The sequence below is a fragment of the Microchirus variegatus genome (assembly GCF_963457635.1).
Source record: "Microchirus variegatus genome assembly, chromosome: 19".
NCBI classification, from domain to species: Eukaryota; Metazoa; Chordata; class Actinopteri; order Pleuronectiformes; family Soleidae; genus Microchirus; species Microchirus variegatus.
The window spans coordinates 19,115-32,848 of NC_139820.1; the positions used below are offsets into that span (position 1 = coordinate 19,115).

General features: G+C 41.2%; 1 protein-coding gene across 1 annotated transcript; it reads left to right on the forward strand.

The window, feature by feature from the left end:
* Positions 1–6,010: 6,010 nt before the first annotated feature.
* On the forward strand, positions 6,011–13,182 carry LOC310940555 (equilibrative nucleoside transporter 1-like; the record flags this gene model as incomplete). The annotated part of the gene is made up of 14 exons (XM_083905544.1): positions 6,011–6,399; positions 6,588–7,150; positions 7,743–7,767; positions 7,957–8,038; positions 8,146–8,318; positions 8,546–8,685; positions 10,138–10,272; positions 10,437–10,534; positions 10,736–10,820; positions 10,894–10,961; positions 11,066–11,174; positions 12,475–12,560; positions 12,795–12,994; positions 13,071–13,182. Coding segments are annotated over 14 exons (2,265 nt in total), but the record flags the coding sequence as incomplete, so codon positions are not given.
* Positions 13,183–13,734: the final 552 nt, after the last annotated feature.

Sequence of the window (13,734 nt, forward strand, 5' to 3'; positions counted from 1 at the left end):
CTGTTTGAATGTTATCAAAACCATTTCATTCAGCTTCAGCCATTTTAAGTTGGTTTACCCAGAGAAAAACCCAAAAGTAAAAACACACCAGACACCTTTTGTCTTGAAGACCAAAACCTGAGACCTTTTAGATTTGATGAAACCACTTTGCAGTTTGAACCATTTGATGCACAACAGGAAAAACCTCACACCAAACCAAAAAGACACAAACCTTTATATACAGCACAGTGGTAAGTCAAACACCACAGTTAAAAAAAAACCTTTAAACTCTGGCAAAACCTTGGAGTATTTTGTTTTTAAAGTTTTCAACACCGCACATTTGACACTCAGTACACCATACCAAATGTTTTATGAAAGATGTTCACAGTGAAAACCTTTGTAAACCTCATTTGTAAAAACACCAAAAATGACACCAAAGAACACCACACAAATCAATCACCAGCCCAAACCCGTTTGACTTGAGGGGCCCCTCTACACACATCTTTGAAATCCTTTCATTGTTTTTAAACCACACCAAACATTTCATTTCAAAAATGAAACAAACGTGAACCCTGAGACTGTTTATATGTCAAAAAAACAACCTGTGTTTGAACTGTATTCAGTGCTTTGCGACTATAGTGATTTTTGTACACGTAAAAACGAAATAATGAAAAGAGATGAGAGCTGCAGCAAACAATACTCATCTTCTGACAGTCGGTGTTCACATGTTCAAAGTTGTCCAGGACGTCAGAAGTCCACCAAGCCTTGGGTCTCCATTCTGGAACAGATTAGAAAAAAAAACTGAAAAGCAGTATCAAACTGTCATTGATGTACAAAGGAATCTGATATACTCACCACTGTAGGTTCTTCTTGTACAGTGGGAGTCACCGACCAGATCAGGGAAGAGGCGACTGCAGACGAAAGTAGACAACATTGACTCAAACATAAATAACAAATATCACTATACTCATCCTCTGACAGCCAGTGTTCGAAGTTGTCCAGGACTTTCCACCAAGCACTGCCTAGAGGTCGACCATGTTGGGTCTCCATTCTGGAACAGATTTAGAAAAACAAACAAATGAAAAGAGACAAAAGCAGCAGCAAAAAACTAACAATACTCATCCTCTTCTGACAGCCGGTGTTCAGAGTTCATTGAAGTTGTCCAGGAATTTCCACCAGGCACCGCCTCAGGGTTGACCATGTTTGGTCTCCATTCTGAAACAGATTAGGAAAAACAAACAAATGAATAGAGACCAAAGCAGCGGCAAACAACTACACCCAACAATACTCATCCTCTTCCGACAGTAGGTGTTCAGAGTTCGTCTAAGTTGTCCAAGACGTCGGAAGTCCACAACGCCTTGAGTCTCCATTCTGAAAGAGATTAGGAAAAACGAAACTGAAAAGCAGTACCAAACTGTCATTTATGTCCAATGGAATCTGATATACTCACCACTGTAGGTTCTTCTTGTGCAGTGGGAGTCACCGACCAGATCAGGGAAGAGGCGACTGTAGACGAAAGTAGACAACAACATTGACCCAAACAAAAATAACAAATATCACTCTACTCATCCTCTTCCAACAGCTGGTGTTCAGAGTTCGTAGAAGTTGTCCAGCACGTAGGAAGTCCACCAAGCTTTGGTTCTCCATTCTGGAACAGATTACGAAAAACAAACAAACGAAGAGACAAAAGCAGCGACAAACAACTACTAACAAAACTCGTCCTCTTCTGACAGCTGGTGTTCAGAGTTCGTCAAAGTTGTCCTGGACGTCCACCGAGCGTGACCGTTCCATCACAAGGTCCATGTCGGGTCTTGATTCTGGAACAGATACGAAAACAATAATAACTAAAGCAGCAAACACAGTGTCTCATATCAGAGGAGGAATCTGGTTTACTCACCATCTTTGGAACTCGGTGATTGAAGCCATCTTGGGTCCTTGATTCCAAAGTAGTTCACCTTTTTATGCACAACAGGAAAAACCTCACACCAAAATACAAACAAAGTACAGCACAGTGGCATTTTCCCCCACTTTGTCCAATACCAGTGCCCTATTGTGTTTAAAACTTTAAATACCACACATTTGACACTCAAACCAAAGCCCCACAAGTTTGCCATGTAATCAAACACCAAAAGTAAGCAACCTTAAACCAAAATACCTTTTAGATGATAAATCCCATTGAGCAAAGTGGGTTAAAGTTGTTTTTTCTAAACCTTGTTTGTACAAACACCAAAAATAACCAGGGTACACCACACAGATCAAACCCGTTTGAATGTTATCAAAACCATTTAATTCAGCTTTCAGCCATTTTAAGTTGGTTTACCAAGAGAAAAACCCAAAAGTAAATACGCACCATTGACACCTTTTGTCTTAAAGACCAAAACCTGAGAGCTTTTGGATTTGATGAAACCACTTTGTAGTTTGAACCTTTTGATGCACAACAGGAAAAACCTCACACCAAACCCTAAAGACACAAACCTTTATATACAGCACAGTGCTAAGTGAAACAGTTTAAAAAAAAACTTTAAACTTAAACCTTGGAATCTTGGAGTATTTCATTTTTAAAGTTTAATACCACACATTTGACACTCACAGGACACCATACCAAATGTTTTGTTTGTTTTCTGAAAGATGTTCAGAGTAAAAACCTTGTTTACAAACAACAAAAATAAAACCAAAGAACACACAAATCAATCCCCGGCCCAAACCTGTTTGAATTATAAGGCAGCCATTTTGTAGAGGGGCCACTCAGGTCAGTTTGATTCATTTTGTTACAGTTTATATATCAAAAAACAACCTATGTTTAAACTTTATTCAGTCCTATAGATAGATAGATAGATAGATAGATAGATAGATAGATAGATAGATAGATAGATAGATAGATAGATAATTAGGAGATTTGTGAACACTTAAAAATAACCTACAAACTGAGCTTTCTCTTGTACTTACAGCAGAAACCCAAATCCAATCCAGTCCCGTCCTTCCATGGAATCCGGTCCGGGTTTTGCAGCAAGGAGCAAGAAGCCTGTTCTGGTAAACGGACGATAAGAATGAGAGCAGGAAATAAGCTGTAAAATCAGCAAATGTGAAAATGATACCACAGCACACACAAACATGCGACAAAACCAAACATCAGTGAGCTAATGCTAACCTGAGCCTGTTTAGAGCAGTGTTTCCTGACCCTGGTCCTCAGGAAACACTGTCCTCCATGTTTTACATGTTGTCCTGCTCCAACACCTGATTCAGATCAACAGCTCGTTATCAGGCTTCTGCAGAGCTTCATGGCAACCGGAATTGTCATGTTTTTACAACATGGAAAAAGTGCAAAAAAAAAACAATCACTGTAGTCAAATTATAAAATGTCACATAACTGGAGATTAGCACTTTAATAAGACAAGAGAAAGTGCAGAGCAAACACTTCACTCACCATGTGCTGCCTCCTAGCTAGCGTTAGCTACTGCTGCAGCAGGTGTGAGGACTGCAAACACCAAAGGTTTTTCATTTAATTGATCTCTAAATTAAGAACATTGTCACCAAATTGTTAATTATATTTAAACCACCCAGTATCAACAGGCCAACTGAAAAATGCTAACAAACTAAAAGCTAGTGAGCTAACATACACATGCTAACATGCTAACTAACCATAGGCTGACATAAATGCTAATATACAACTGGTGAACTGCTCCAGACTGAGTGAACTGAGTGGAGGCAATCACAGTAACATGCAGCAGGTTAGAGGGAAACCAGGGAAAGGGGTTTCTCTGGCCAACCTGCAGGGGCAAAGACAAGCTGACACACCCACTTGTTACATGTAAGGTCAAATTTGATTTACAGCTACTGAATTATTTAGACTGCCCTCTTGTGGACAAAGGTCTTATTACATGTGAGGTCAACTCAGATTTTTGGATTAGAAATCATTCAGACTGCCCTCTAGTGGACAAGTTTGACATTATTTGGAAGGTTAATTTTAATTTATCCCTGCTCTATTTCTAGACTGTCCCCTGGTGGACATGTAAGGTCAAATCAGATTCATGGCTGATACGTCATGCAGACTATTATAAGTGAGGTCAAATCCATCACTGTTTAATCCTTCAGACTGCCCTCTGGAGGACAAAGGTGTTTTTGCATATAACATTTAATCACTGCTTTAGGCTATCTTCAGGTAGATACATTTTAAATTATGAGACAAGTATTTGATTTATATAGTATTGTTCTCTAACACTGCCCTCAAGAGGGTAAACCATGACATTTCATAGTAGGCTTCATCCAGTGCTGCTACAGTATTTAAACTGTACTGGGGGATAACAGAGTATTTAACGTCCACTAAAGTCTTATCACTTATGGTGCTAGTAAAGAATTAAATGATAAAAATTTAATTATTACAGAAATATGTATCACAAACTTTTTTGACACTGTTTTACCATCTTTTGTCAAATGTTTCACAGTCAAATGTGATTTATTTTAGACAAAATACACCGTTTTCTTCACTATTAAGTTTTCACAAAGCATTATGGGTAATGGATTGGTTCACATGGTGGAACTGCCCTCCGGTGGACAAACTAGTCATTACATGTAAGGTCACATTTGATTTATGGCTGCTGAATTCTTCAGACTGCTCTCCGGTGGACAAAGGTGTCATTGCATGTAAGGTCAAATCTGATTTATCGCTGCTCGATTCTTCAGACTGCCCTCTAGTGGACAAAGGTGTCATTACATGTAAGGTCAAATCTGATTTATATCTGCTAATTGTTGAAAATGATTTGAAAAAAATAAATTGTTGAAATAAATAGAGGAAGATTTGATTCAAAGCTGCGCAAATGTTTAAACTGCCCTCCAGTGGACAAATGTGACATTACATGTAGAGCAGGGGTGTCCAAACTGTTTTTTTAACAAGGGCCAGATTTGATAATGTGAAGATGTCCTACTGCATATTTTTACATTTGGAATAAGAAAGTACACTAACAGCAATCACTGGAGTGTTGAATAATAAAACGTGAAAAACACCAAGTTCAAGCATTTCTTCACAAGAAAATCACAAGAAAGTACAGAAGTACTTTTCACTCACAGAGTGCTCCCACCAAGCTGCTGCAGGTGTACTCCACACTTCCTGTTTCCACAGGATTCTACTTCCTGTGGAAACAGGAAGTGTGGAGTGTCACTCACTCACACACTCACTCAGTGAGTGAGTGAATGGCAATAATAATTACACAGTAATCTGCAGCTGGTTAGTTGGATGAAATCAGATAAACACACACCCACACACACCCACAGACACACACGCACACACACCCATACACACACAGACACACACGTACACACACACAAACACACACACACTCACACAGCCACACACACACCCACAGACACACACACACACACTCACACAGACACACACACACCCACAGACACACCCACACCCACAGACACACCCACACCCACAGACACACACAAAGTCACACACAGACACACACACACCCACAGACACACACTCACACAGCCACACACACACCCACACACACTCACACAGCCACACCCACAGACACACACACACACACAAACACAGACACACAGACACCCACACATATAAGACTCTAAATCAGTACATAACTCATATCTATGATCGCAGGTCGTCCAAAAATTGGCAAAAAAAAGTCAAAAAACTGTTTTTGTCCGAAATTGGACAAAAAAAAATACTGTAAAAAAAAAAATACTTTTTAAAAATAAAAACTTTGAAAAAACATTAACTTTGAACAAAAATCCTTGTTTTTGACAACGTGCACGTTTATGATATCTATACAATTCTTTTTATTGGCAAGTGTTTCCTGTGATTGTGTCCTTCACTGTTATCACTGCTGATGTCTGCACTTAATCAAAGTCCACTGAACGATAAGTGAGGTCAAAGGTCACGAGGAGACGGGATTCTGCTGAGACGACAGAAACACTTGAGACGCACGAGGAAACAAAGAGGAAGAAAGAGGACGAAAGAGGACACTTTCACAAGCACTGAGACAAACTCAAACTCATTCAACACCAGAGACCTCCAGAGGACACCAGAGACACCAAGGACACCAGAGACACCAGGGACACCAAGGACACCAGAGAGACCAAGGACACCAGAGACACCAGGGACACCAGTGACACCAGGGACACCAAGGACACCAGCGAGACCAAGGACACCAGAGACACCAGGGACACCAGAGAGACCAAGGACACCAGAGACACCAAGGACACCAGAGACACCAGGGACACCAAGGACACCAGAGAGACCAAGGACACCAGAGACACCAGAGACACCAGGGACACCAGGGACACCAGAGACACCAAGGACACCAGAGACACCAAGGACACCAAGGACACCAGGGACACCAGAGACACCAAGGACACCAGAGACACCAGGGACACCAGAGACAAGTTTACCCTCCAGTGAAGTTTACCTGAGCAAACACTGAAGGTAAAAAAAAAGACAAAAAGTGTTTAAAGTTGAACTTTTATAAAATTAATAAACCTATAAAAAAAATTTAATTAAATCAGTGTGAATATATGTATGTATATAAAACCATATACTGTTTATGAAACTGAGTTTAAACTGTCTCACAGAACGTGGTCTTCAGAGGACAGATCATCGTCTTCAGAGGACAGAACGTGGTCTTCAGTGAACAGAACGTGGTCTTCAGAGGACAGAACGTGGTCTTCAGTGAACAGAACGTGGTCTTCAGTGAACAGAACGTCGTCTTCAGTGAACAGAACGTGGTCTTCAGTGAACAGAACATCGTCTTCAGAGGACAGAACGTCGTCTTCAGAGGACAGAACGTCGTCTTCAGAGGACAGAACGTCGTCTTCAGTGGACAGAACGTCGCCTTCAGAGGACAGAACGTCGTCTTCAGAGGACAGAACGTCGTCTTCAGAGGACAGAACGTCGTCTTCAGTGAACAGAACGTCGCCTTCAGAGGACAGAACGTCGTCTTCAGAGGACAGAACGTGGTCTTCAGTGAACAGAACGTCGTCTTCAGAGGACAGAACGTCGCCTTCAGAGGACAGAACGTCGTCTTCAGAGGACAGAACTTGGTCTTCAGAGGACAGAACGTGGTCTTCAGTGAACAGAACGTCGTCTTCAGAGGACAGAACATCGTCTTCAGAGGACAATGTCTGCTGCTGCTGCTTCACCCAAAGACAAGTGAGATTCATTCATTCATTCATAGTGATGTTGTTGTGAAGTGATGATGTACAGTTATGAACATCATCAGCTCAGATCCTAGGGGGCGCTGGAGAGCACCACAGACTTTATTATTCTTATAGATAACTTGTTTCCACGCGGTGGTGTAGTGGTCTGCACTCTGACCTGGGTTCAGTCTTTCTGCATGGAGGTCACATGATCTCCCTGTGTGTGCATGGGTTTTCTCTGGCTTCCTCCGTCCATCTATAGTATGTGTTCCTACGATGGACTGGCCAACTGTGACCCCACCTATCAGGGTGTGACCCCGCCTATCAGGGTGTGACCCCACCTATCAGGGTGTGACCCCGCCTATCGCCCTATGTCAGCTGAGCTTGGCACAGCACCCATGTGACCCTCCTGTGGAGGGTAAAGTGGTAGATAATGGATGGATTTAGTTAACTCACATCAGTTCGCCATGTCCCTCTGGTCTTCATGTCCCCCTGGTCTTCATTGACCTCCACTGACTTCTCTGATCACTGATGTTCACCTGTGTGACAAGGCAATCTTTAATTCAGAGTTCTCCATGTTTTAGATGTTGTTCTTCATGTATTAGATGTTGCTCTGCTCCAACACACCTGGTTCAAATAGTCAGCTCATTATCAAGCTCTGCAGAAGCCTGATAACGGAGCAGAGTTAGCAGGAAAACATCTAAAACATGGAGGACAGTGTTCCCTGAGGACCAGGGTTGGGAAACACTGCTTTAATTAAAGTGTGTGTGTGTGTGTGTGTGTGTGTGTGTGTGTGTGTGTGTGTGTGTCTGTTCAAAGGTATTATGGGGTGTGGATGATCTTCTTTCTCCTTGGAGTGGGGACACTGTTGCCGTGGAACTTCTTCATGACTGCTACCATGGTAACACATCCTGTAGATTTCTATATGAACCAGGTTTAAAACTTTATTGATACATTATAATAAAACAAAATGAAGTAAAAGGAACTCCGCCCCCTCTTTGTCTTTAGTACTTCACAAGTCGTCTGAAAGAAACCACACCCACTGATTTATCAGCCAATCAGACGGAGGCAGCAGCTGAACATCGCAGCGTTCTGGAGGAGAAATTTAATAATGTGATGACTTTGTGTGCGATGACACCTCTGCTGCTGTTCACCTGTCTGAACTCTCTGCTACACACTCTGTGAGTACAAATACACACTGTGAGTACAAATACACACACACTGAGTACAAATACACACTCTGTGAGTACAAATACACACTCCGAGTACAAATACACACTCTGAGTACAAATACACACACACACTGTGAGTACAAATACACACATGTAACTGCACACATGACAGTAAGTATATTAATCTTGTATTTGGTGTGTATATTGTGTTGTTGGACATGTGTGTTGTTGGACAGAGTGTCTCAGCGTCTCCGTGTCATGGGCAGTCTTGTGGTCATCCTGACCGTCTTCATGGTCACCACCATCCTCGTCAAAGTTCCTCTGGAACCATTAGTGTTCTTCATCATCACCATGGTGAAGATCATCATCATCAACTGTGAGTTTTTGTTTACTAATGTCCTTAGACCTCTGTCCTTATACATCTGTCCTTATACCTCTGTCCTTAGACCTCTGTCCTGTGACCCTCTGTCCTTTGACCCTCTGTCATTAGACCTCTGTCCTTAGACCCTCTGTCCTTAGACCTCTGTCCTTTGACCATCTGTCCTTAGACCTCTGTCCTTAGACCCTCTCTCCTTTGACCCTCTGTCATTAGACCTCTGTCCTTAGACCCTCTGTCCTTAGACCTCTGTCCTTTGACCATCTGTCCTTAGACCTCTGTCCTTAGACCCTCTGTCCTTTGACCCTCTGTCCTTAGACCATCTGTCCTTAGACCTCTGTCCTTAGACCCTCTGTCCTTTGACCCTCTGTCATTAGACCTCTGTCCTTAGACCCTCTGTCCTTTGACCCTCTGTCCTTAGACCCTCTGTCCTTTGACCCTCTGTCCTTTGACCCTCTGTCCTTAGACCCTCTGTCCTTAGAACTCTGTCCTTAGACCTTCTGTCCTTTGACCCTCTGTCCTTAGACCCTCTGTCCTTAGACCTCTGTCCTTAGACCCTCTGTCCTTTGACCCTCTGTCCTTAGACCCTCTGTCCTTAGACCTCTCTGTATTATTATGAATGTTATTAGTATATTAACATGTTTGTTTATTGACAGCGTGTGGTGCAGTGTTACAGGGCAGTCTCTTTGGGATGGGTTAGAGTAAACATGTTAGTTAGTTTAAAGTTAATATGTTTGTTAGTTAGTTAGTTAAATTAACATGTTTGTTGGTTAGTTAGTTAGTTTAAAGTTAACACGTTTGTTGGTTAGTTAGTTAGTTTAAAGTTAACATGTTTGTTTGTTTGTTTGTTGACAGCGTGTGGTGCAGTGTTACAGGGCAGTCTCTTTGGGATGGGTTAGAGTAAACATGTTAGTTAGTTTAAAGTTAATATGTTTGTTAGTTAGTTAGTTAAATTAACATGTTTGTTGGTTAGTTAGTTAGTTTAAAGTTAACACGTTTGTTGGTTAGTTAGTTAGTTTAAAGTTAACATGTTTGTTTGTTTGTTTGTTGACAGCGTGTGGTGCAGTGTTACAGGGCAGTCTCTTTGGGATGGGTTAGAGTAAACATGTTAGTTAGTTTAAAGTTAATATGTTTGTTAGTTAGTTAGTTAAATTAACATGTTTGTTGGTTAGTTAGTTAGTTTAAAGTTAACACGTTTGTTGGTTAGTTAGTTAGTTTAAAGTTAACATGTTTGTTTGTTTGTTTGTTGACAGCGTGTGGTGCAGTGTTACAGGGCAGTCTCTTTGGGATGGGTTAGAGTAAACATGTTAGTTAGTTTAAAGTTAATATGTTTGTTAGTTAGTTAGTTAAATTAACATGTTTGTTGGTTAGTTAGTTAGTTTAAAGTTAACACGTTTGTTGGTTAGTTAGTTAGTTTAAAGTTAACATGTTTGTTTGTTTGTTTGTTGACAGCGTGTGGTGCAGTGTTACAGGGCAGTCTCTTTGGGATGGCAGCTTTGTTGCCTGGTCATTATACGACTCCGATCATGAGCGGTCAAGGACTCGCTGGAACTTTCGCTGCCTTCTCCATGATCTGCGCCATCGCAAGTCTGATCCACATTTATCTGATCCACACTTATCTGATTCTGATCCACATTTATCTGATCCACACTTTTCTAAACCACAATTATGTAGAATTGATACAAATCTCATCATATCCACATTTTGTCTTTTCTCACTTCTGTCCTTTCCTCTTTCCTTGTTTCCTTCAGGTGGATCTGAACTGAACGACGCAGCATTTGGTTATTTCATCACAGCCTGTGTCGTCGTCCTTTTGTCTCTGCTCTCGTACGTCGTGCTGCCCACACTGGTAACTATTTATCTGTCTCTTTGTCTCTGTCTCTGTCTATTTGATGATTGTTATTGTTGTTGTTGTTGTTGTCGTTGTTGTTGTTGTGATTACAACAGACAAATGAAGGACATTGATGACTGAGTTAAAGAGTGAACATCATCAGCTGTTCTTTTTAATAAAGTTACCTTTGAACATCACTAATCTCTCTTTGTATTTCAGGACTTTTTTCAGTTTCATCAACAGAGGAAGACGAAGGATGAAGACGAGGACAGAGACAACAGTGTCCACCTGATGGACACAACAGGTAACACACGATCACATGTTGTGAGTCACTGTGTGTGTATGTGTGTGTGTGTAACTCTTGTGTTGTCATTCAGACCCTAAAGATGAAGACGTTTCTCAAACCAAACAACAAAACATCTCCATGGTGACAATATTAAAAAAGGTCAGAGGTCACAAAATCAATCACCTTCACTTTAATGTTGATTCCTTTACAGATTTGACCTTTGAACTTCTCCAGCCCTCTGACCTTTGACCTTTGACCTTTAGATCTGGATGTTGGCGCTGGGCGTCTGTTTCACGTTCACCGTCACCATCGGAACATTTCCCGCCATCACGGCCGACACCAAGTCAACACTCGCCAAAGGAGGCGCATGGGGTCAAAAGTTCAACTTACTAACCCAAACCAACCCTATCCCTTATTTAACCCACTAACCCTTATTAAACCTACTAACCCTTATTTAACCCACTAACCCTTATTAAACCTACTAACCCACTAAACTTAACCCTGTTTATTGTTGATGATTGTGTTAAGCCCAATTTATACTTCTGCGTAAAGTGCTCTGTGTAGGTAACGTAGAGTCTGTCTCAGAACCTCTGCATCATCTCCGACTGCACAAAATATTTTTAAGTGTCCGTCACTCCGTCAAGGGACAACGGAGACGGCAAGAGCTGTGATTGGTCCTCAGGACAGGCCGAGCGAAGCTGCTCTGTGCCGGCTCACAGTGGCACCGAGCGTCCACAGAGGCGGAGCTGATCACCGCCGACAACGTCGCTGCCAAACTATAAATACGTCATATCTTAACACACACAGCACATGTTTAGACTCTAAATGGACAATTTCTTGCCTCAAATGATCTTAAAACTGCGTTCAGTGACGGAAAAGTGAGAAACGGCCACTGTTTCAACAACAGTCTTTCTCTCTCTTTCTCTCTCGACGCCATTGCGCAGTGACCCCTACTGATCGGGCGGGAAATTGCAGCCCGTCTCCGAGGTGACGCAGTCGGATAACGCATACGCAGTTGGAGAAGTATAATTTGGCCTTTAGGGTTAGCATCACAAAGTTAAAGGTTACCACAGTGTTCAGAGTCACAGTTTCTGGACACTAACAGATTATGTGTTGACACAGACAGATTGTGTTGACACAGACAGATTATGTGTTGACACAGACAGATTATGTGTTGACACAGACAGATTATGTGTTGACACTAACAGATTATGTGTTGACACTAACAGATTATGTGTTGACACTAACAGATTATGTGTTGACACTAACATATTGTGTTGACACTAACAGATTATGTGTTGACACTAACATATTGTGTTGACACTAACAGATTATGTGTTGACACTAACATATTATGTGTTGACACTAACAGATTATGTGTTGACACTAACATATTGTGTTGACACTAACAGATTATGTGTTGACACTAACATATTGTGTTGACACTAACAGATTATGTGTTGACACTAACATATTATGTGTTGACACTAACAGATTATGTGTTGACACTAACATATTGTGTTGACACTAACATATTGTGTTGACACCAACAGATTATGTGTTGAAACTAACATATTATGTGTTGACACTAACAGATTATAAAATATCCTGTCATCTGAATCTCTGTTTAGGGTCAGAGCTCTTGTTGACGTTGTTGTTGTTTGTTTTACAGAAATGTATTTCATCCCCATCAGCTGTTTCCTGCTCTTTAACCTGAGTGACTGGGCTGGGCGGAGCTTAACAGCTGTTTGTATGTGGGTGAGTGAGTGACTCCTCCCACATCCTGCTACACACCACATCATCTGCATTGATCAGTGATTATTGATCAGTGATTATTGATTAATGATTGTTGATCAGTGATTATTGATCAGTGATTATTGATTGTTGATCAGTGATTATTGATCAGCGATTGTTGATTAATGATTGATCAGAGATTATTGATTAATGATTGATCAGTTATTAATGATTATTGATCAGTGATTGTGTTCACAGCCACCAAAGGACAGCGTGTTACTTCCTGTGGGGATTGTGTGTCGCCTGGTGTTTGTTCCCCTCTTCATGTTGTGTAACGTCCATCCTCGCCTCCATCTGCCCGTCTTCTTCCACCACGACGTCTTCTTCATCGTCTTCATGCTCGTCTTCGCCTTCACTAACGGATACTTGTCCAGTCTGTGTGTGTGCTATGGACCAGAGTAAGAAACGAGGTTCATCATCGTCATCATCATCGTCATCATCATCATATTAAGATATAAATTGTTTGTTTTACAGAAACGTTCTTCCTCATGAGAAAGAAACGGCCGGAACCATCATGGCGTTCTTTCTGTCTCTGGGTTTAGCTTTAGGAGCAGCGCTGTCGTTCATCTTCAGATCTCTGGTCTGAGAAAGAAACACACAATAAACGTCTGATACTGCCTGTGTGTGTGTGTGTGTGTGTGTGTGTGTGTGTCAGTGACTGAACTGATCTGTGAAATGAGAAATAAACGTTAAAAGTAAAAAAAAAGTCTCTCTTTTACAAATAAACATCAATAAACCACGGTCATTTCATCATTAGAAGAAAAACAAACTTAATCACAATTAATCTAGATTAACACATTTCAAAATTTGAGATTATTTTTTTTTCTATTCTAATATAATCTATTGACAGAACTAAATACCAACTTATTATTATCATTATTATTATAATTATTACTCACTTAGTTTTCTCTTTCTTTTACCCACTTGTCCACTCACTAGTTAGTCAGTTAGTTAGTGGATCAGTTAGTTAGTTAGTGGGCTGGTTAGTCAGTCAGTTAGTTAGTTAGTGGGCTGGTTAGTCAGTCAGTTAGTTAGTTAATGGGCTGGTTAGTCAGTTGATCTGGCAGACGGCTCTCCCTTACGTTAAAGAGGAGGCGGAACCTTTGAGCCGGCGCAGCGTTTCCTCCGGAGGACTTTA